The sequence below is a fragment of the Carassius auratus genome, unplaced genomic scaffold (assembly GCF_003368295.1).
Source record: "Carassius auratus strain Wakin unplaced genomic scaffold, ASM336829v1 scaf_tig00214237, whole genome shotgun sequence".
NCBI lineage: Eukaryota > Metazoa > Chordata > Actinopteri > Cypriniformes > Cyprinidae > Carassius > Carassius auratus.
Genome location: NW_020527572.1, coordinates 333,959 through 358,363, shown reverse-complemented (window position 1 = coordinate 358,363; position 24,405 = coordinate 333,959). Strand labels below are relative to the sequence as shown.

Genomic DNA, 24,405 nt, shown 5'->3' with positions numbered 1-24,405 from the left:
ACTCATTGGATTATTTTTTATTGACTGGTAGATAAAGACACTGTGATGTCAAGTATTTTAGTTTTAGTGACAGTATAATTTACAGTTATTTCCCCCAAATATTCTTTTTTTCTCAAACTTCCTCATGGTCATTTCAGATACTCTGGAGAAGCGCTTTGAAATCCTGTCTAATTCAGTGTCAATGAGAGCCGAACAGCTTCAAACTGCTGTTGCTCAATCAGTCAGCGTTCAGGAGGGGCTTAAAGCACTGCTGACTTGGTTAGATGAACTACCTTTATCACCTGGCACAGTCCAGGCCACCGCTCAAGCAGTTCAGGATGCCCTGACACAAAATCAGGTATTTTGTTCAATTTGCCATCCTAATCATAAGTAACAGACCTAATTAAGAACTTTACTTAACCAGGAATTATGATTTTTTACAAACATGGCACTTCCCCCTCAGAAATTGCGTCAGGAGCTGCTTTCAAGGCAGGGCAGCGTGGATGCGACTCTGGACTCTGTGTCCAAGCTTCTGAAGTCTGCAGATGCATCGACAGCGTCTGGCCTTCAGGGGGCACTACAGGACCTGAGTCAGCGCTACACAGCAGCCCAGGCCAAACAGGCTGAAAGAGAGACTGAGCTGCGAGGACTTTTGCCTAAATTGGAGAGCTTTGAGCGCCAGAGTGCAGATCTCCGCAGCTTTGTGCAGAATCGAGAAAGGGCTCTTAGCCCATTAGGCCAACCTGACTGCAGTGTGGATGACTACAGACAGACCATAGAGGTTAGTGAATTAGGTTTTTCACACGTGGCCACATATATACACACTTTCTGAAAGATTACGTTTATTGGCAGATGTCCAAAGATGTCAATTTATCTCTCTATTTTTTAAGGAGGTGAGATCAGAAATTGCCCAAGAGTCAAATCAATTAGAGTCATTTGTCGAGCTTGGTTCAGACCTAAGCCAGTCTGGGATCCTTGCCAATGTACAAAGCCTTCTGGACACAACCAAAGAGGTTTCTGACGGCTTTGCACACTTGGAATCCAGTGTCAATGAGAGGTGAGTGGATATTCCACTAGCGTTATTTTAATATTGATTTCCTGCATGATTATCATTTTTATTCATATTTTGAATTAGCTTTTATTTTCATAATTTTAGGTTTCATTTTATTTTATTTTGAGCTTTTGTCATTGTTTTAAATATTAATAATTAAATCAAGGGTTTTGTTTTAATTTTTTGTTTAGTGAATTTAATGCTTGTACTTATTTTACATTTGTTTCAATTAGTTGCCGAAGCAGTATTTCAAATTTTTATTTAGTCCAAATGTTTTTCTAAAATATTTATTTGATTTTATTTCAGCCTCTTTCTTTTTATTTTCAGTTGACAAACTGTTTTAAATAGTTTACGCTGGCAATAATAACCCTGTCTTCCTCATTTAACCTCTCTCTCCAGACTGGAAAAAAACAATTAATGCTGTAATGAAATTTTCAGGATATTGTAATGTTGTCCCCCGTAATGCCCGTCACAGTCATGAGTAGAATAGTTAGTCTGTTCTAAGCAGTTCTCTGTGTCATAGTTTCATCTTGAAATATGATGCCCTGCCAGCTCTAATTGCTTTGACATTTGACATGACAAAAATAAGACCATTCTAATAAAGACAGTATGGACTGGGCCAGAATGTAAACCATTTGGCCACATCCCTTCTTAAGATGCCAGACTTGGACTCCAAGCATTTCAAATGCCCTCAGAGACATAAAACATGTCAGTCATGTGTTCAAGTCTAAATCCACTCCACATATCTCTAGGAATACTTGTGAGTGGGAAGTGGGATTATTGTAATATAAACTGAATGTAAAGTGTAACATGTTGGGACATGACTTCTGACCCTAACTGCTGCTAACAATGGTCGAGAGGCATGCTGTCCACATGAGTGGAGTCTGGCTTAATATTGCACACAATGTCCTGATCTATCACCATGACCTAAAATAATAGCATACAGTATTTACATTAATAGGAGGTCAAGGGTGTCTGGTTGTGTCCTTTTACAAGAGATTTTCTCTTGTGATGGTTTAGATTTAGAATTTCTGCTCTTTAAGGTGTGCTAATTTAACTTGCTAATTTAACGACCGTAATTTAACTTGTTAAATTGTTAATAATAATGTATTAATAAGGGGTAGGCTCTAGGGAGGGCTTTGTTGTCCCAATAAGGCAGCATCTTTTTATTAATTTCAATAAATAAAATCATTGTTATTAATATCGATGTTATTATTGCATCCTGTTAATGTACAACAATACTGATGTCCAAGTAGTATCTGCCACTATTTATAATTTTAAATAGCATCTAATTAGCTACTATTTATTTACACTTATTGCAAAGATCAGCTACTTTTACGTAACATAAATAGAATGGCTATTTTCACTTAGTCTAAATAGCACATATCTAAAATGCTGCTGTTGTCTCTAAGTGTAAATAGTACATACAACTATTTTCACTGTAAATAGCAATTGGCAGGGGTGTCCAAAGGCCGGCCGCAGGCCAAATACGGCTCTTGGATGAATTTCAAATGGCCTGCAGGTTGTCTATTGAAATGTAAGCTATTATATGTGGCCCGCCAATCATTTTTTACAAATCATGCAGTTTCACAATGTTAGCACAAGGTGACAGCTCAAAATTTTAGGCCAGATGTATCTGTAAAAGATGAGTGACAACCATTTGATAACTCATATGTGCTGTCATTTCTTTAGCGCACCGAAAGCGGAAGAGCGTTACTGTTATTAGCTTTTCCTAAAGACAGCACAGCATGAGCTCCGAACTAATGCATTTACTCACAGGTCTCGATCTGAACATTGCTGTGAGAAGGACTGAGTTTGAAGCTGAGCTCTCCCATACAAACCACAGATGTCACAATGATTTAAACTAGTTTAAAGGCAAATGAAACTACTCTGCCATTCTCAACAACACTGACGCGGAAACCAGGAGAAACCGTTTGACAACAGTCCAGTTAGGAATAATTTTGTATTTACTGTAGTAACACTAAACCTACCTGATTAATACATTATTATTATTATTATTATTATTATTATTATTATTATTATTATTATTATTATTAAACACTCGTTAAGCAATTGATTCCCAGTTTTTTCAGATGTGATTATTTGATGAAGAAAAGCGAGTTTGGAAAAAGGTGAACTCTAACCCAGTCGATTGTATCAGTCGTTACTCCCCAATACATTACTCTCCAACCCACCCCACTGAAGACGTTCATTTCCAGCGTTCAACGATATGAAATGAATGAGACACAAGTGTGTTTATTCTTTACTTTTTTTCTCGAAATGTAACGGTTTTTTTTTTCAGAATTTGAGTTTATTTTCCACATTTTGAAACATGACGACTTTATTCTCGCAATTTAATGAGTTTAATCTCAATATTTTATCGCAACTTTTGTTTCTTTAAATTTTACGACTTTTATCTCGAGATGGTTTTATTTTTGTATTATTGCTTGACCCTAATCCTCTTCCGTAGTGCTCATTTTTTTCCTCATAAGGATATTTTTAATTAAGGAAGGAATACTACGTTTGAAAAAGAAGATGAAGTATATTCACAAAAGTGGTTTTATTTTACATCGAGCCAGTTGCCTCATTGGAACCAGCGTTGTGTTAACATTAACAAAACCGAATCTTTTTATTAGTGGTTTGTTGATATGTAACTTTTTTCCTGTGTCCTTCACAGATTTGATTCCATCCAGAGCTGCGTCCAGCAGCTGGCAGAGTTCCGCTCTCGCTCTGGCTCCCTCCTCAGGTGGCTGCAGGCAGCACAAGAACAACTTCCTGCCAAAGAGCCCAATCTAAGCACAGAAAGCCTGCAGAGAAGAGCACAGCAGCTTAAAGTAGGACTGTAGTTCTCTCTGTTCTGACATCAGTGTCTGTTTTGAGCTAGGGGAGCTGTCATTAATTATGAATTACTTCTAGGATCTACTCACAGAATGGGAGACCCAAGGAAGCCAAGTTCTGGAGTTGAACAAGACCAGCTCTCAACTTGAGAATTTGATTATTAACATCACATCCCCCAAGAACAAGGCTGGTAGGCAAATCATCATTGTGGATGTTCAGGGCCAATCCTACTTTTTGTCTGTAGCTAGTACTTTGTGTTTCCACTGTGACACAAGTAAATATTTGGTCGCAAAATCACCACTTGTAGAGGATATTTCACTCAAAAATGAAAACTGTCATGAAATTCCACACCTTCATAATCAAAACTACTTAGCCTTTCTTTCTTTCTTTCATTGGAAACCAAATTCAAATGTGTGTGTGTGTGTGTATATATGTATATATATATATATATATAAAGCTGGCTATAAGTTGCTCTAAGTATGAACAAAAGCTTGATTTATGTTCTTAATTGTAGTTTTTATGGTGTTTTATATCCTTTCCCAATTATTACTGCATGGAAAAGAGTAATCCATATGTTGCTTAAATGGTTTTTTTTTGTGCTCCATGGAAACAAAAAGAAAAAAGTTAAACCAGTTTAAAATGATATAAGGGTGGGTTTTTGTGTGAACTATTCCTTTAAATTAAACTAAATTTATGCATGTAGCAGACGCTTTTATCTAAAGCGACTTACAGTGCATTCAGGCTATCAATTTTTACATATCATGTGTTCCCGGGGAATAGAACCCGCAACCATGCGCTTGATAAAGCAGTGCTCTACCAATTGAGCTACAGGAACATTTTAAGCATCGATCACCTTCCAAACTACTAGTTTTGAGCACACTATGTTTGTATATGTGTCTCTGTATCTAAATCCTCTGTGTTGAGTTTGTCTAGCTGCTTGTGTGTATGTGCTGCTCCAGCATGCCTGTGAATTACGTGTGTCTGTGTGTCTTTCTCCCAGGTGTTTCCCAGCTCAATGGTGCTACCAGCCCAAACAGTGTTAATGGCATTCACACCTGTAAAGGTGAGCTTCCTCCACACCTTTAGCTAGTGAGCTGCGCAGCATCCACATCACTGGAGGCTTTTCCCATTTTAGTCATTTCTATCTGTTCTTCCCCTCTCATGGATAACTCCTCATCTCTCTTCTTCATCCCCCTTTCACTCACTCTCCATATTTTTCTTTGCATTGCATCTTGTCCTGTTCTGTTAGTTTGCTTTAAGAGTATGTGCAGATCGGTGTCATCTGTCTTTGTGCATATGACCAATTTGTTCAATCATTTAGGCTTTCTTTCATGCTGATGGTGCACCTAAATCTGGTGCAAAGTAAACAGTTTCTCTAGTCATTGTAGTCAATATCCAATATATTGTTTCCCATTGTAGTGCATCAACAAAACTGCTAATGTAATGTCAGAAATAATGAATATTTTTGTGGTTTGGAGGGTTTTTTTTCTATGGAGCCTCACACATGGCATATATATTGTGTTCATGGATTTAAGAATTTGTTCTTGCAGCTTACTAATTTTTTCCCTTTTTTAGGTAAAAAAAAATAAATGAAAACAATGGAACAAATTAGTACAATGTGGCCATGATTTACCTTAAACAAGGCAGTTAATCAATGAAACAAAGTTGAATGTTACTAAAACATCTACAAATTAATAAATTGTGGAGCAAATTCTTAATTTGTGACCACAATCAATGCTATGTTCCACATATCATGTGCAGAACTCCATATGTTGTTCTTCACAACTGAATGGATTTTAGTCCAGTTTGTTAAAAAAAAAAAAAAATTATAATTCTCATTGCATGAAGAATAGCACAAATGTGATCCAGTTTTCTAACTATGTGGCCTTGTCGTTGGCCTGCTCTGATTTTACTTACATCAACATTCCTTCACTCTTACCCTCAGACTTGACTGAGATCCAGGTGGCAGTGGCAGATGTGAACTGCAAGTATGAGCAGCTGGGCAGTGACCTGAAGGAAAGGAAGGGTAGGCAAGAGGCCTCTCTTGACCTGCGGCAGAAGGCCAGGCAGGGCTCTGAGGCACTCATCCAGTGGCTGAGCCCCCGTGAACAGAGCCTGGCACAAGGACAGACCGCCTCACCTTCTCGGCCAGAGGTGGCGCGTGCTCAAGCCCAAGAAACTAAGGTATCATTTTGAGAGAATTTAATATTTTTTGAACAAGTGGTTTAAAACTACAGGCCCCCACAGTAATCCGGCAAATCTGTTTTCATTCCTGCAGTGTTATCCCATAGTTCTCTAAAGGAGTGTAAATCAGTAGGCTAGCAATCATTGTGACAGACAGCTCACAGTCAGGTATATGTTTCCAGGTTTTGCTTACTGAACTTGCCGAGCATTCTGGGAAAGTGGAGGATCTGAAGAACATTCTCAAGCAGCTGATAACAGATAATCCAGACTCTCCTGAAGCTGAGACATGGAAACGTCAGCTTGAAGACATAGGTCAGTCAAGTGTTTTAGATGCATTTCCATTTATAGGACTTTGTCCCTATAGCAAATAACTGTAACAACCACATAATAATCCATTATTATTCATTTTTTACTAGTCACAAGGTGAGAGTTGGGAACAGGAAATGGAATGCTGAAAATAATTATTTATCTGTTTAATATTTGAGTGTCATCGTTTCTGAAGCATCAGGATTGGTCCTTGTGATATTTGTTCTAAATATTGCTCTTTCTCTTAGACTCACGGTGGACGAAGGCCAATCAGACGGCAGCACAGAAGCAGACTGAACTGGAGGTGTGTGCTGATAGACTTGGTAGTTTTGCTACAGCAGCCGGTCAGCTGGGACCATGGCTACGAGAAAAAGAGCTGATGATGAGTGTATTAGGCCCACTGAGTATTGACCCCAACATGCTCAACACACAGAAACAGCAAGTGCAGGTAAACGAATTAAATACATTTTAAAAACTATAAAATACTATATTTTTTAAATACTAATAATTAAATACATTTTAAAAACATTTTAAACCGACTTCAAAAGGCAAATAAATTATTGATCAGTGACGTTATTTCATAAAATAGTTCATGCAAATGTTTTACAATAATAAAATAAGTTGTTAAAAACTATGGTTGCTTATATTATTCTCTTTTAAGTGCATGACTGTAAATTCTTTTAGTTTTTTGTTTATTTGTTTGTTTTTATGAACAATAAAAAAATTGGTAATTGACATCATGCCTCAAATTTTCATAAAAAAAAAAATCAAACTAAATGTTTTGTTCTCAAATCCCATCTGCTTAAAAAAAAAATCACTTTCATTTTCTTTCTTTATCCCGTCAGTTCATGCTACGTGAGTTTGAGACTCGGCAACCCCAGTTTGATCAGCTGACTCGGGCAGCGGAGGGAATCCTCTCCCCAACTGGAGACGAGGGTTCTAGAGATGGACAGGACTTAGAGGACGTGAGGCAGGAGCTGGCAGACATTTCACAGCAGTGGGAAGACCTCACCTCTCGTCTCACCGGCCGCTCACAGCAGATCGACCAGGCACAGGGAACCAGCGAGCGCTACCTGGCCCTGCTCAGGGAGCTGTCTCAGAGCGTGGCTGATCTAGGTGAGAGGCTGGATGCGCAGGCCTCTCTAAGCGCTCAGCCTGAAGCCCTGCGCCGTAGGCTTCAGGAAACTGGAGAGATCCGTGCTGAGCTGGAACAGAGACGGGGTCAACTGGCCCAGGCTGAGCAGCTGTGTTTGGAGCTCAGCACAATTGTGGCTGAACCATATCTCAGAGACGAGTTGCACAAGAGATTGGAGAGTGTGAGCGGGCCACTCAAAAACTTAGAAGAACGGGCAGGTGAGTAACTGTTTGCAAATAAAGAAATTAAGGCATAAATATTAGTATTGTAACTTTAAAATAGCATCTGGTAAACATTCCTGTGTTATTTCACAATGTATATCACAGAAAAACTCATGCAATGTCAGTTTTTTTTTTCAGTATCGTGCAGCATGTGCATAATATTTACAGTCCCCCTCACTGCTCTCTTTCAGCTGATGGCTTGTCCCAGCTGCCAGGCCGCCCTGTCCAGCACTCAGCAATTCCAGCAGATGTTTGACGAGCTCCGTGGCTGGTTGGACGAGCAGGCTGGGAATCACACAGCTGGGGTTTCTGACGCCCTTCCTTGCCAACCTAAAGCTCTAAAGACACTTTTGGCCCAACAAGAGGATCTCCAGCGAGCCATAGCACAACAACGTGGATCCTATGAGCTCATCCAGGCTGAGGGGACATCTTTGCTAGCATCCCTCCCTGCCGGAGATGAGCGATTAGCCCTACAGACGCGATTAAACACCATAAGGCAAGACTGGGAGGGCATGAACCAACAAACCTCGAATAAACACGGTCGAATAAAAGAGACACTGTCCCGTGCTGAGCTGTACCAACAACATCGCAATGAGCTTGCACCTTGGGTTGCAGAATGTGAGGAAAGGGAGGCAGAGATCCACCCATCACTGGATCCCTCCGCCTTAGACGAGGCTTTGCAAAAGGCTAGACAGTTGAGCCTAGACTTGGATCGTCGTTGCCGCCTCTTAGATTCTCTGAACAAGGCAGCAGATCAGCTGCTGGAGCAGAGCTGTACTGGTGAAGAGGAAGTGATGGATGAAAAAGCCCAGCTTAATCGCAGGATAGATGGTCTTTCTGAACGACTACAGGGATGCACGGGTCAGTTAGAGGAGCTGGGAAGCAGACTGAAGGAGTTTGAAGATGGGAGACTGGCTGTGGAGAGAAGACTCGAGGCAGCCAGGCATCAGATCGAGGTTCAGGAGGCGCTTGGGCCGCAAGCTTGTAGCAACAAAAGCCTGGAGCGGCTTCGTAACCAACAAGAACTCTTAAACTCTGTACAGCCACAGGTGGTGTACCTGCGAAATCTGGCTCAGGGGCTGCTGCAGGATGCGCCCGAGATCTCCAGGGCCGGCGAAGACGGTGGCCAGAGGCTTTTGCAGCAAGCTCGTGATACGGAAAAAGAGTTTGAAGACGTTACTGAGAAGGTGAGAGAATCTGCACATGATCAGGAGCCTCTGGAATGTGCCAGGACTGAGGCTGTAGTTGGGATGTTATATATATAACCTGATCTGTACTTTATGTCTGCGCTCATGTTGAGTTTGCTGAAAATATGACTCCATATTTTTCTGACTGTTGGTCTAAATTTGTCTTGTTCATTTTTATTAATTGCTTGTATTCAAGATTTGTCGCCAAACGCTAAAGTATTTAAGATTAAAATAGTTTGTGCATTACTTCATGTCTGTGCAGTACATTTTGAACATTTAATTTACCGTATTTTTCGGACTATAAGTCGCACCTGAGTAGAAGTCGCATCAGTCCAATAATACGTCATGACGAGGAAAAAAACATATATAAGCCGCACCGGACTACAAGTCGCATTTATTTAGAACCAAGAGAAAACTTTACTGTCTACAGCCGCGAGAGGGCGCTCTATGTTTTCAGTGTAGGCTACAGGAGCACTGAGCAGCATATAGCGCCCTCTGGCAGGCTGTAGACGGTAATGTTTTCTCTTGGTTCATTTCTCTCGGTTCATGTCAAATGAATTTTGATAAATGAGTGGCACCTCTCTATAAGTCGCAGGACCAGCCAAACTATGAAAAAAGGTGTGACTTACAGTCCGGAAAATACGGTAACATAAAGACATATACTTAGCACATTTTTATTGTACTTTTACTTAAAAGTATTTACATGACAGAAAGAAATGTATTAGAATAAACCTCTAAGGATAAAAATAAAGAGCTAAAGTTAGCTATCACTTAGTAAGGGATTGCAAGTCATCCACACTGTCTGTAAGCATTTGTCCCTTCTCTTTCCCCCACAGACAGAGCAATGCTGCTTATCCTTGGAGTCCCGGCTGCAAGGTGTGGGAGAAGTCCAGTCACGTGTTCGGGATGTTTTCTCCCGCCTGGCTGATTTGGACGACGAGTTGGACAGCCTTAGTCCTGTGGGACGGGATACTGACTCCTTGGCCTCACAGGCTGATGCTGTTAGGGGCTTCCTGAGTCGACTGGGTGCCCTCCGTGCCGAGCTAGAGAGTCATGGTGGAGAATGCACGACTATGCTGCGTAGAGAGGGAAGCTCTCCTGATCTTCTGGCCCTCAGGAGAGAGACTGAAGCACTAAGCAGACAGGCAGGCAAGCTGGCAGAGCGGGGCCAGAACCGTCTGGCACTCATAGAAGCCGCAGAAGAGCGAATGAAGGAGTTCTACGCCCGTCTAGCTGACCTACAAGGGTTGCTGGGACGGGCAGAGGATGTGCTGAACACACAGGCCGTCGTGGGGACAGAAGTGGAGGTCATCAAACAGCAGCTGCAGGAATTCAAGGTAGGAAAAGTTTTAGAAATCTGTATATCATCCATCATTTGCGGCATCAGATTGCTTTCTGTGCTAAGCACTGTATGCTAACAATGTTTGTGTGGCACTGGCGGTTTTAAAGTTTCAGCCTTAGAGGGGCTCAGCCCTCCTACCTAAACATGAGCTCATGTGGCAAGGGTGATTATTTCTTGTTTTTTTCTATATTAAACAAGGTCTAGCAAAGCTTATGTTGTGCAGCATGTGGTTTACCCAAGTATGACGTGTTCCTGAATGAACCAGCCTTCCCCTGAATTCAAAGAACAATGATTTGCAGATGATGCAGGATTATGTTCCAAATATTAAACCATAAGCAACCCAAACTCACATCACATTGCAGAGATGGAATTTATGTGGAGTACTGTTGCTGCAAACCCAACAGCTCTGAGACACTGAAAACACCAGCTCATGAGCTGCTTGAGCAACAGAGGGGACACATTCTTACTGTTCATATAATTAAATCACAACCTTTGTGACTGGATAATAACAAATAAGCCGTAGCATGATTTCAGTTTAGATTTCATTTTGGTCAGTTATACAGCCCTTTAGAGTATGCATGTTTAAAAGATATTATATACTTTTGTGTATTACTGCAGGATGAAGGCTCTCGCCCTTAATTTTATCCTTCTTTACCAACATGTTCTTGCTGTTTTCTTCTCATCATGTTTTCTATGATGGTGGCAAGAGAATAAGGAGAGACATGTCAGCTCTTAACTCTTCAGAGTGGGCAGCTTGAGTTCACCTTTCCTCCCCTGACCGTCTGATGAAATGTCTGTATCTCACTTACTCATGTCTCTTGAGGGTGGCGAAAGAAAGGAGAGTGTGAGAATGAAGAGGTGTAGGTGGAAGTGGGAAGGAGTAGAGCTGAGGAAAATGACGGATGTTGTGGGCGTCAGAGACCTCCAGGAGCAGGAGAGTGAATCAGTGCTGTACAAAATATGCCTTGCTGAGACTGAATCATTCCTTCCTCCGCCATGTTTGATTGCTCAGCAACAACAGAATGACTAGTTTAAAAGACTTTGAGTGGTATTGAGCTAGTCCGGTGAGCTTTAACTAACATTTAAAGATTTTAAATGGCAATAAACAGTTAGTGCTTTCAAAGTTCTTGGAATTTGGAAGGGTGTAATTAGTCACTGATTTGAGTTCTTCAGAGATGTTTTAATTTCCTGCGAGGAAATTCATCCATTTCATACGAATCATCCGAGTGTTTTCATTACACAAAAATATTAAGCAACAATTGAAGCATATTAATCAATATTCAACACTGATAATAAATAAGAAATGTTTCTTGAGCAGTGAGTATATGAGTATGATTTCTGAAGGATCATGTGACACTTAAGACTGGAGGAATAATGCTGAAAATTCAGCTTTACCATCGCAGGACATACATGCCACTTACATGACATTTTGAAGTATATTTCACAATATTAATGTTTTACATTATTTTGTTCTAATAAGCCTTCAGCCTTTTTGAACATTAAAAAAACAAATCTTTCTGACCCCAACCTTTTGAACTGTAGTGTAGTGATTGGTGATTGGTCAGTTTTAATCAGCCAAGCAGGCAGAGTTATTGATCAGTGCTCAGATATGAATTATGCATACCCACATATGTATTATGGGCAGTATATTGGTCTGTCATTGGTTAAATGTTTTATGAATGAAGTGTCCTTGATCTGTCTTCATGAATTGTAGAGTCTTGGATGACTGAGGAAATTCTTTTGTCTTTTCCTCATGCTTTTTTCCATTTTTGAATATTTCTGCTGTTCTACTCCCTGTCTACCCACTTGCTTGTCTCAAACCTTCACTCCGCTCACGTGCATGTCTAATCAGTACAGGGGTGAATTAGGGTTTAAGTATTAAGTCAAAACAGGACAAAAATATAAGCATATTTAGTACAATATGCTTTAAAAGTCCATTGATGGGATAAACTTTTATAAAATCCCAGTTTTTTCCAGGTATAGTAGATTTCTATGTCCATTGGGAAATATCACTTTAAAAATAATAATGAGCAGCAGATGCTTAGTTGTGTCTTTATAAATACTTATTCTGACTTTGTGTGACATGCATAGCAACTGGTATTGCAAACAAAGGCAATGGAAAATTACTTCTTAATATTGTCCTTGTAACCTTGAAGGCCTTGAAACGAAGACAACCACATACGTCTAACTCATGAAGACAATACAAGATGCAGTGTGAGCTATAACACTAAAAGCAAAACAATATAAGTTAATTATTTGTTTAACTTTTTATACAAATAAATATTAGTGTCAGTTAAAATTTTAAAAAATATATTTTAAAAATATAAATATACATTTTATTTTCATTAAAGAAAAATACGGAGACATTCAGAAAATAATGTAAATTTTTCATTTAAATGCTTATGTTAATGTTATACTGCCTGAATATAATTTGTAACAGGAAAAAAAACAACTATAACATTTGAAAAATAATTTTTCACAAGTGGACTTTTGAACACCACTGAATGTATTTGCATTATTTTGGTTATTTTTAGGAATCTGGGGAATGGGATCTCATTCATTACAAAGGGGAAGTAGAGAGAAAGACAAATAAAATGACGTCTGAAAGATATCTTTGGTATTCGTCCAATTTGGCTGCCAGCATTTGTCATTTTCCCATCCTCTCTGCCCCATTTCTCTCCTTTCATCTGCCACATTGTAATGAAACATTGTAAGCTAAATTTTAGAGCAGCCCATTCGTCTGCCACAAAATAGTCTGCTCTCACTTTCGCCTCGCCCCACGCAAGCCAGACTCCATTTCAAAGACACCAAATCCAAATGATGTCATTGCTCAAAGGGGTGGAGAGGGGAGGGTGAGCCTGTGTGTGTGTGTGTGTCTGAGACGTTTTTTGTGTTGTTGTGTAAGCTTCGTCGGGGCTGCTGCGGGGGGCATGGGGTATTAAGAGAAGGTGTCAGATTCGTCAGTATCATTGTTTAGCTTCTCAACAATGAGCGTATTGAGATGTCGTGGAAATCGGCTGGAGAGAAACACGGAAAATTCAGTGTGAAATGTCTTGCCGGTGTGGTCTGGTGCTTCCTGTCTGGTGGATATGTTCTCATATTTAGCAGCAGGTTGGCGTGAGCTATAGGATGATATGTAGACACAGAAGGTGTGTTTGTATGTTGTGGGAGTGTGCCCGCAGGTCCATGTGTGAGAATGTTTCTAATTCCAGTCCGTGTGGAGCGTCCGGCATCCCAGCTGTCTCCCAACCCTGGACCCTGCGAACACACTCACACACGTTCACATAAGCAGGGAGTGGTTACACCCTCTCCCTTAAATTCCTGTCCCTTATGTATCCTTGCACGTTCCCATGTCGCCCGGTCCCAGAGCAGCTGAGGCTTGAGCCGGCAGGGCGGGATGAAGTGCTAGACTGGAGTAAAACGAGGGCCCCCTGTCCAACTGGGAATTCCTTAGCAGGGCTGTTTTGAGGAGAGAATGGCTTCTAAATCACATCAGGTTGTCCATGCTGTCCTCACCCTCACTTATATCTTGATTTATATCATGTCACCCTCACTTATATCTTCACTCCCTTTACTCTTTCCATCCCTCCCTCACTTTGTCTATTTTTACTGACTTCTTTTTACGTGGTTTGTGATCACAGCTTTCCTCCACAATAACAACTGGGCAGACTATGCCGTGACCTGCCCTACCCCCACCCAAACCTTAGGGGTTTCCCTCTAACGTCATCAATCTTGTGGCCTCACAATCACGTGAAGCAGATTAGCACTGATTATTTTCCTGGAAGAATTGATTTATTACCATTGCATGGTAATGCAAAGTTCTTGCAATATTAACAAGCACTGTATATTAACATGGTTAATCTCATAAAGAAGAAAAGAACTCCCAAATAAAAATTAAATATATTTTTTTATATATATATATAAATTTGCATATCTCATGAATTGAGGAATCAAATTTCCCTTGATTTTTTTTTGACGTGTAAGAGACCATTGTACTGTAAAAACGTCCTGTAAGTGTCAGAGCACGAAACTTGCTTGTTAGTCCACAAGATCAGAAAATGACTTGTTTCAGGTTTTGTCACATTATGACGTAATAGTGCAACGAAAGCCCACCTCTGCAGAATCAGATCAATGCCTACTTCTACATCATCATGTCGTTGGCCCCGCCCACTGGAGCATTAGTGAGATGAGAAAAAAAGGAAAAAGCAATATTGGAGCCATGGCCTAAATAATAACATCACCTTCCTAATACTAGTAAAGTGTTTATTTATTTTCAACTATGAGGATGTCTAAAAACATTATTTGTTCATTAAGTACATTTCACTGTGAATTCTTTGGTAAGTCAATCACATTTTCAGTGCAGACTTATAGAAAAAATGAACTTTTTCTGTACAGTACGGATCCGACCACAGACTGTAAAAAAAAAGATCCGACAGTAATACCAAAACATGTAAGTGTTCCTTCTAATGCCTAATCTGTGATCAATGATTTGTGATATGTGATCATTGTGTGTTTCAAAATAATTCCTAGCTGTTTAAGCTTCAGTAAATGAAGCGAGTGACTAAATAGTCAACTACACATTGTTTCTCTGAGTAACGGGAAAATAATCTGTTATTTAAACTGTGATTAAATTCTATACAGAAAGCGATCAAAGAACACTCCCTTTATTTATAATTCCTGGAGCTGTCAGTCACACAGCGTGAGTTTATTATCAATTACTCAAGTCTACACTGCACAATGAATGTATTATTTACATAGTGTTTACACTGTAAGTTGTGATGAAAGCATTCGTGAGTCAACAATCTGTCATCGGCTACAATGATCCTTTCATGCGACTGGAGTAGATCTAAATATAATGCTTAATCATCACTTTTCATGATTAATCTCAACAGCTGTAATAGTAAAAACATTTGGAAAGTTTTTGAGACGGCTCCACGTGTAATAAGCTACTTACTTCGTATTTCAGCCAATCCTAATGTAGTAACATTATAAGTTTACCTCAGGGGGAAAAAATGCATAATTGCAACAGATAATACCATGATGTATACTTAGACACTTTTGGGATATTCTGTCGACCCAGAGATCCTATCGAACTTTGAGTTGTGTGTAGTTAGATAACAGTATTTCAAACTTTGCTACAGTCTGTGATTGTGATGATGATATGTCTTTTGTAGCCTCATACAGCTTTTTAGCTTTTTCTTTCCAATTCCGTGACCTCTGATGTCAGTGTAGCATTATTCATGTTTCTGCAGAGTTTCTGTGGAACATCTTCAACCTCAGAGTGAAAGTTCTGTGAATGTAATGGTTTGGTCAGTCTGCTCATGTTCAGTTTATTTAATTTTTTTGCACTAAAGGTTTGATTAATTTAGGATAACATGGTTATACTGATGACTTAATTGACCCGGTTCTGTCCATCACACACTGGCATTCGAGTGTATGTGCACATGTTTGTTATGTCATGCTCTCTCTAGCTGTTCAGCTGTTGTGCATTACTGTGGCATTCCATAGAAAAGCCCACTTTCCTTTCCAGTTCTTCTCTGTTAGCTCGCAACAGAAATAAATAGGAACTCAATGTAAATAGGCTGACCCCACTGACATTTGGTAATCATTGCTAAGATAATAATCAGTGTAATGACTGGGTATGTTATTTTATTTAATTTTACTTAAAAAAAAAAAAAAAGAATAATAAATAGTTTTAATAATATAAAAATATTAACTAAATGTGAAACTAAAAGTGATTGTTGTAAATGTGTTCAAAACTTATTTTATTGCTTTAATTTTGTGGCAAGATCAGACTCCTCTCTCATTCTTAGGAAAGGTGTTTGTATTTCTGTCTATGCTCCATATGTCTTTGTGTCGCTGGTGGTGAGAGAACAATGCAACCATTGACTCATTCAGGTAAAGCCTGGTGGTTAATTATAAATCTACTGCTGAGATAAAGACAGAGAAAATGAGAGACATGCTACCTAGTAACCAGTGTGACAAAGGGAACAAGAGAAGAGGGTGGGTAGGTGAACAACCGAAACAAACAGATGAGGCTTTCAGTACCTTTTACTTTAAGTGCAGTCAGGCAGGGAGAGAAAGGAGGAGTGGGCAAGCAACAAAGAAAAAAGAAAAAAAACGATATCAACAGGTGTTCTGCTGAGGCAACAAAAAGTCAATAATGTTCTCGGGCCTCGTGCTTGTTTTGCTGAGTGACTGCCAGTCTTTAAATGGGGGCCGTTTTAGCACAAGACACAAAGCACTATCAGCACTTTACCTATGCCAGTCAGTTCGGTTTCAACAACAGAGTCTCTTTATGGGATTTTGGGGGCTCTGAACCCCTCCCTCTTCCTGTCTGAGTCAAGACTGTGACTCTTTAACCAGGCGTGACAAACGGCCAAATGACCAGTTACTGAAAGAATGAGGAAAAGTAGAGTGGGGGATGCACCAGTCACGCAGCCATGAATTCAGTTGGTATAAGGAAGTGTAATGATAAGATGAGGTTTGGATAAGTTATACATGTGTAATCATTGTTTTGGTTGTGTGTTTTGTACAAATGAATTTGGTATTACAGTTTATCTTCTAGTTGTGTCTGGGATGCACATGTGTCCGGTTTTAAATTAGACAAGTAATACAGCTAACTGAATTCTAGTTTGATGTGGGTTGAGGGAGAGTGCACAAGCACCAGCAAAATGGACAACAAACCTCTTTTGTCTCTGCAGAGGTGTGTGTTGGAAGCGGCCATGACAGCTGCAACTCAAGTGACACAGAGGGGGAAAGAGTTTATAAGAAAGACAGAGTATTTAGCTTGCTTGACATGCAGGCCACGGGGAGCGTGGTGGTTCAGAAACAGTTAGATCACTGAGGACAAACAAACCCCTCCCCCTTTTGATGCGAGTGTGTGTGCATTTTTCTGTATGCATTTGTGCTTCTCGGACTGAGTGCTAGGAAGAATGGGCAGACAAGAGTTCAGTGTTTATTCACTGCTGGAACAGAGAGATGAAATAGTTCAAAACTTACCGTCATTATTTACTGACCCTTATTGAAATCCCAAACCCATATGACTTACTTTCTGCCACGAAGCACAAAGGAATATTTTCTTTGCAATCACAATGAATGGTTACTGAAGCCTTTCAGCAGGGACTTTTGAGCTATATTCCACATCTTCTGAGGTCATATGATTGCATTGTGTGAGTAAAAAAAAAAGTTATATTAGCAAGTTCATGAAAGTTCATAACAGAACTAGAATTGTCTAATGTGTCAGTTTGTTTGTCGTACAAAGCTAAGATATAACTTCAGAAGGTTCAAAACATAGCACTTCAGTTGCATTGGCCTTTTTCCTTGGTGTGTTTCCATCCTTTTTGAAATGTAATTGCATGAAAAAGAGCCTGGAAAAAAACATTCTTCAAAATTACTCCTTTTATGTTTCACTAAAGAAAACCATATGGGTTTGAATGCCAAGAAGAGTGAACTGTGATAGAAGGATAAACAGATTGTGATCTGCAGTAAAACTGAAGTGCTTAGCACAATATGCACATAATAATATTAAATGCTCACACCTTGTATTCCTGTTTCATGTTGGTCTGGGTTGGTGGACACTTCTAAGTGGAATGTTCATTCATTTTCATGTTGCGTTATCCTAAAGCCCCTCATCGGAGGCCCCCCCCCCAACCCCCTTCAGGTCTATCTTGATAGGATTGTGTTACAGAAGTGTAGCAGACGGGAATGCACAAGTGGGGTGTTTGAGTATGGCAGACTTTTGTTTGTCCTCCTGTATTGTTTTGCTTTTACAGAGGGCCCATCTGAAAAAGGGAGGGAGGGGACAGAACAGTCAGAGGGAATGTGTGCAGGGGATTTTTACTTCCACGTATATCAGTTTATTTGAGGGGGTAAAGAAAGCCAGCCATTATTTTTTTTTTTATTCCCTCACACAAGCTCCCTCCTCTTTCAGCATGGCCACTCCCACTTTAGTTATCATTTTCACTCTCACTTTTCCTGTCTGTCTGTCTATTGTAATCTTGAGTTTGTGTTTTGCCTCAGGCATGGGCTCTTTTTTTGAGTTCGTGTTTATACCAGATGATTCAGGTTTATATTACAGCAAAGTGAAAACGAGCTGTATCAGTTACACAGTTGACTTACTGAAAGCTTACTGTACAGATGATTGAAGAAAACTTTTAGTGAAAGCTTGTAGCCTCTCCATTACTTTTTTTAATTTGCAAAGATGGTTTATATAGTGCTTAGTATGCGATAAGATGCATGCGTTATCCAGTGATTCTGCTGAAACACGTCAGATCCCTGTATTGGTCACTCCCACTGACTCCATGGCCCCTCCTCCCACTCACTTTATCTTGGGCTCACTCCTGTAGCCTTTTCTCATTTTTTTTTAGAAGGGGAAACCAGTATGATTGGACCACTTCCTGTGTTTTAATGCTATAGCAGGAAACAGAACAAACAGAGCTGGATTCAAACAAAAACAGTGAGAGAGAAAGGAGGGAGTGGGAGCAAGAGAAAAAAAAAACAAGGCGAGAGTGTGTGTGAGAGAAAGGGGGAGTGAACGAGAGAGGAAGACTGGGAGATTTTTATAGCAGCTGCAAACCATTTTAGCAGTGTACTGGCCTCTAAACAGATGCAGAGAAAAGCGTGTACGGGAAAGATATTCTGCACAAGAAGAAATCAGAGAAAAGAAGAGAAAGAAGCTTGCGTGGAGCCGAGCTGAGCCCTTGTGTTTGGAATATGTGTGTCCGGGGATTGTCTGGAAATCACAGTGCCTGAAGTGCAAGGCAGCACTTGGAATGAAGCTCTGTCTGGGTCTCTGCCTTCTGGATACTGTCCCCTGACTCTCCACTCTCTCCCAGGCTGTACCCTCTTCATAGGATCTCCATACCCTCAACCCTCCTGGACACAGAAGCCTTTTGGACCCTTGGATTTTTTTCCAAGCTCTGGATGAAAGTATTGCCCAAAGAAATTTGTATTTTTTTCACGTTTTCGAAGAACATCTTTTTTTACTTTAAATATGCAATGAACAAGTCACAAAGAGTGTTGGATTTTATTGATTTCAATCCCTTGTGCACCGTTTGCTGAAGAGGACTAGATAACAGAGGAGGATGAGGTATTTCAGACACAGATGGCTTCTCTTCTTGACATGCTCTATTAATGCTTCATTATAGTATTAAAAAGAAGAAGCAGAAATGTATAAAGGATACATGGCTGGAGCACTGGTAGGATTGTCAGAAACGTGAGTTCCTCACGGTTTTTATTAGTTTTTCTTTAAAATATATTTAGTGTTATCAAGTAAATTTAGTTTAGTTTTTCTTTTGTTGTTTTTTTTTTTTTTAAGATGCCTTGTTTTTGGAAATACTTCCAAGGATTTATCACTATTACATTAGATACTTAGAAGAAAAAGGGAGATGAGAGACAAAATCTCCTGGCTGGCACTTTTTGTTTTTTTTTGCTGAACTCAATTTTGTGTAGTGTGGACTTCTCACCTTAAAAGGAGCCTCATACAGCTTTGGCTGGTGCTCTTGAAGCTGGTGAAAGTAGCTGAAGCCCCGCTTTGAGTTTTTTCTGTTGTTGCAGCAGGAAGGAGAGTCAAGAGGAAGCAGCACTAAGGAAGGAAAGGATTTTGGATTTTGCTCTTGTTTTGAGAATTTAGAACTCTTAAAGGAAACAAAGGAATATTGTCCATAAGGGATGTTATTATCCTGTTATGGATTTTGCACATCTGACTCCGACACTTACCAGTCCTTTTGTATTTTTTTTTTATATTTAATATGTTACTTCAAAAGTTTATCTGTGCAAAAGAGACATTTCTAATGCATATCAGCACTGCACATGCAGATGACGACATGTAGTTCTGAATCGAGGGCTCGTACCTTTACTTATTTGGATATTTATGTTGGATGTTAAACATCATAACACATTGTATACTGAGAATTCGGTGCATGACCATGTATGTCTTTATTACAGGACTCATGGGTGAATTATCGAAGTAGTTCAGAACCTCACTATTACTCACAGCAGGCTTTGTTTGTGGAATAGTAACCATCCCATCTCAGCCCCTTAAGGGCGCTGTGGTTTGGGATGGGAAAACCTTTGAGCCGCCCGGACTGCTTGCGGCAGAACCCCAGGTGTCTTGGGAAGGGTGATGATGAGGAGGCATACATTGAGGACTGCTATGTACCCCAGCGCTCAATTTATGATACTATGCGCATCAATGAGCAGATTGATCAAGGCTCAAAGCTCAGCCAGCCTTCTCGCAGCACTCTGGGCTCAGGGGGCGGTGAGGGGAGTACACTCTCCAGCAATGGGACATTGGGAGCTGACATAGGTGGAATATTTGTTGCACGGGGAGGTCCCACAGATGCAGGTCTGAAAAAGCTGGATGAAAGAGTTATTTTTGATGCTCTGAAACTCACCGGTGACCCTCAGATTATGTCACCTGTTGGAGGAGTCGGCTCTGCAGTGGTCATTCCTACATCAAATTCAGCTGCCGTTGGGGCAGCTGTTGTGACCAAAAGGTGGCACCAGGGCGGTGACAAGAAGGACAATCCAAATCGGCGCTCTTGGAAAGCTTTCATGCCCCCTACTTACCCTGAGTTTGCAGAACGTCTAGAGCATTCACCTGGAGAGAGTGGAGAGAAACGTCTGTCTGGGTCTGGAAGCCCAGTCTCTCCTTTCCATCCTGGACCGTCTTTACTAGCCTCATCTCTAGCTTCTACATCATCGGCACCATTGGCACCACCTTTCTCACCCTCCACTGCCTCATCTGGAGGTCCTCAAACTCCACCTGTCTCCAGCTCTCCGTCTTTCACTCCCACTGTTAGCCCTATTCCTTCCCATCTTCCTCATCCAGTAAAAAAAAAACAGCCCCTCCAACTGCATTCTCACAAACCTGCTACTGCTCTGTCTTCTCCCTCAAAAGAACAACCACCCTCAGAGACTACTACTTTTACTCAGTCAGACTCTCCACAACCTCGTCCTAGTATCTCTAAGGCTGAGAGAAAAAGAGGCAAACAGTCTCAAGCCCCAATGTGTGTTAGAAGTGTCTCCGAAGAACCACCACAAAACTGGGATACTACTGCAGCTAAAACCTCTGATAATGAGCATGACTCACCCCTACTGGAACATGACCAAGACACCACTCCACTAATACCCCCAAAACCAGTATTTTGTCCCCCCACTAAAGCCCGTACCTGGCCCCGTAGTATGAGGGGTAATAAAAGGTCATTGGGGCATGGGAGGGTTCTTTCTATCCTGCCCCCACTGCCCCCTGTACTTGGTGAGGAAAGTGATGAGGAGTCTTTGTACCTGTTGGATCCTCCATCACCTTTCCTGCAAGAAGGAGAAGGACTTAATTATGGGGGTTTGCCCCTGTCTCCTTGTATCAGTCAAGAAGGTGGTGAGGATGGTTTATTGGGCTGGCTTTCACCAACTGGTGGGCTACGAGAGAAGACAGCCTCAGAAATTTGCTTTGAAGAAGATGAACGGAGAATCTTGGAAGAGTTAGAGGAAGAGAATGAGATTGATAGAGAGCAAGAAAAAAAAGAAGAGGAGCAGAGAATGGAAATGGAGGAGAGAAACTGGCAAACATTGTTGAAACTGGAGAGCAGTGAAACAAGTTGTATATCTTGGGAGGTAGAACAGGAGGAATCGCAGTTACAGGGCTGGGAGACCCAACAACTTGCATCCTCAGGCCACTGGCCCCTTTTGACACCACCTGTAGGATTTGGAGGCTCAGAGGCCCCCAGTGCTTCCCCCTGCCCCAGCTCAGAGGCGGGTTCAGATGAACTCTTTCTTGAGCTGGAAAGACAGTGTTTAGAAGAGGACACAGACAAAACAACTGTTTCTAAGCAGAGGGATCTTTTTCATGCTTCAGAATACTTGGATACCTTTGACAACCTGTTTGTGGTGAAAATGGATCAAGTTGATGCCAAACATGAATGTGACATCAAACAGCTGTATGATGAACACTGTGCTGTGATGTCAACACATGATGTCACAGATCATGTAGAACACACAGATCCGATTGATCCATGTGCAACACAAATTAATCAAAATTCAACAGAAAATAAACAAAGCTGTTTTTCGGTTGAAGTTATTGACCAAAGCCCAGACCAGCTGCAAAGTTGTCTTCCCTGTTATAGTGAGAGTAATAATCATGATCATGATGATTATACTTCATACATAGCTGATGCAGATGTTTTTGATTCTGAATCGAGTGGCATTCAAATCTCACACCAAGATGGGACTGTGGCATCCGATGCTATTCAAACTGTGAATTATGAGCAACCAGAGAGTGATTCAGATTTAGGCAGTGGGGCGTCATCAGGTCACGAACAGCAAGAGGATGGGGAGGTAATGAAACAAGATGAGACATCTGACATTCATATCTCCTTACAGCATGGACTTTTCCCTTTAGAGAATTTGAATACAGATGCTGAATGTAATGTGAATCTTGGCATCTGTATGAGTGATTTAGAAGGGGTGGACATCGGGGACAGTATTCACCAGTCCCCAGAGTGCTCTGTCTTGGAACATGAGGCAGAAAGGGAAGTTAGAAGCAGTCACTATGAGACGGTCTCTCATGAGGATGCAGTTTTCTCTGAGCCTGCTCAAGTAACTATGGAAATGACCTTCGACCAAGAGGGAGCTTCAAAATCAGAGAAAAAAAAAGAGATTTCAGTCTCCATGGAAGCATTTGTCCAAGAGGAGATATCATCACATCAGTGGGGAGTAACAGAAGCTGTTCAGGGAACTACAAGTACGCCAAAATCAATCGCTTCATACCCCCAGTTAGAATCTCCTAATATCAGTATTGAATCTGCTCCACCTTCCCCCCTGCCCCTTTTGACCACTAAACACGACTCGAGAACAGCAGGACTTGACAGTAAAGATGCTGATGCTTTTGTTGCAACAGACAGTTTTGTTTATTTAGCTGTGGCTGTACTACCTCAGTATCCTCAGGATTGTCCCTCATCTCCATTAGTGGAATCAGCCTCTCCGAGCCCCCTCCCAAAATGCTGCCCTGAGCCAGAGGAAGGGGCATTTCTCTCCTCCGATAGTTTTGTTTACCTGGCAGCCCCTGAGCGACTTGTGTCTGATGGGGGCTCTGCTTGTGAAGACTGTCATGATTTGGACTCTGAGTCAGAGGAGACCCGATCTGGTGTTGATTTTGTACTTGGATCAGTGACTGGGGATAGTGAATGGGACTCAGATGGATCAGGCTTAGACCCTGTGCACCAACAGAGAGACCAGTGGGAGCATCTAGATCCAGGACTTTTACATGGTCTTTTTAATGAGGACAAGAATGAGCCAAGCCCTCAAGAATGTGTGGAATCACATGACAATGACTGTGAGGACACATTTGAAGCAAGTCCTGTGGAACAAAGCTCACCAGAAAAACATGACCTTGATTTGGACACAAAGGTAAAAAGGATTTATATATTTTTTTCAAGTTTATTAAGGTGGTTAGTGCAAAGGTAACTCTGACCCTTTTGATGCCCCAAAAATACTTAACAACAGTGATTCTTAAACTGTGTTCCGAGGGTTGGTTGTCTGTTTAAATATTTACATTTTATTAAAATAAATAAAATAATTGTAAATGACAAAAGCACCAAAATTAAATTAGTCTCTGAATAATCAACTCTTAACTGTGAATTGAGCTGATTGCATTAATATTTAATTGTGATCATGTTTCTGTCAGTTATTCATCAAAGTAAAAGGTGATTTAGACCAACCTTCTCACTTCTACCTTCTAGCTCGCGGTTTAAATTTGGTTGGTAATAGTTGGTGATTTCCACTCAGATTTGAGATGTTAGGTGGTCCACATCTTTTTTTAAGTGCTCTTCGACCTGAAATATTTTGAGATACAATTATTTAAAATCACCTCACCAATATCCCTGTGAAGTCTACTAATGTTGTCCTTGAGGGTTTTTCCTGAAGATCTTTGTACCTCACAAAGGTTTGTGGTTGCTGTCCACTGTGGTGCTCTGTCAGAGAAATAATGTAGTTTAATGCTGCAGTAAATATTGTCCTAGTTTTATAATAGGGTACAACAGGGCTAAATGTACATTTTAAGGTAATTATGTTTTCACTACTCCCAGTGTATGATTGCAAAAAAAAATAATAATAATGGAGCAACGTATTTTGTAGAAAAATACATTTTCAAAAATCTGTTGATT

At 40.6% G+C, this 24,405-nt stretch overlaps 1 protein-coding gene across 1 annotated transcript in view; it reads left to right on the top strand.

The window, feature by feature from the left end:
* Positions 1-24,405, top strand: part of LOC113091600 (microtubule-actin cross-linking factor 1-like) — a 156,899-nt gene that overhangs the window by 103,812 nt on the left and 28,682 nt on the right. The window contains 13 exon segments of the mRNA XM_026257176.1: positions 138-337; positions 443-760; positions 870-1,036; positions 3,708-3,864; positions 3,947-4,058; positions 4,869-4,931; positions 5,814-6,052; positions 6,235-6,364; positions 6,607-6,806; positions 7,204-7,711; positions 7,906-7,925; positions 7,927-8,901; positions 9,738-10,238. Coding sequence (XP_026112961.1) covers positions 138-337; positions 443-760; positions 870-1,036; positions 3,708-3,864; positions 3,947-4,058; positions 4,869-4,931; positions 5,814-6,052; positions 6,235-6,364; positions 6,607-6,806; positions 7,204-7,711; positions 7,906-7,925; positions 7,927-8,901; positions 9,738-10,238 — 3,590 coding nt within the window.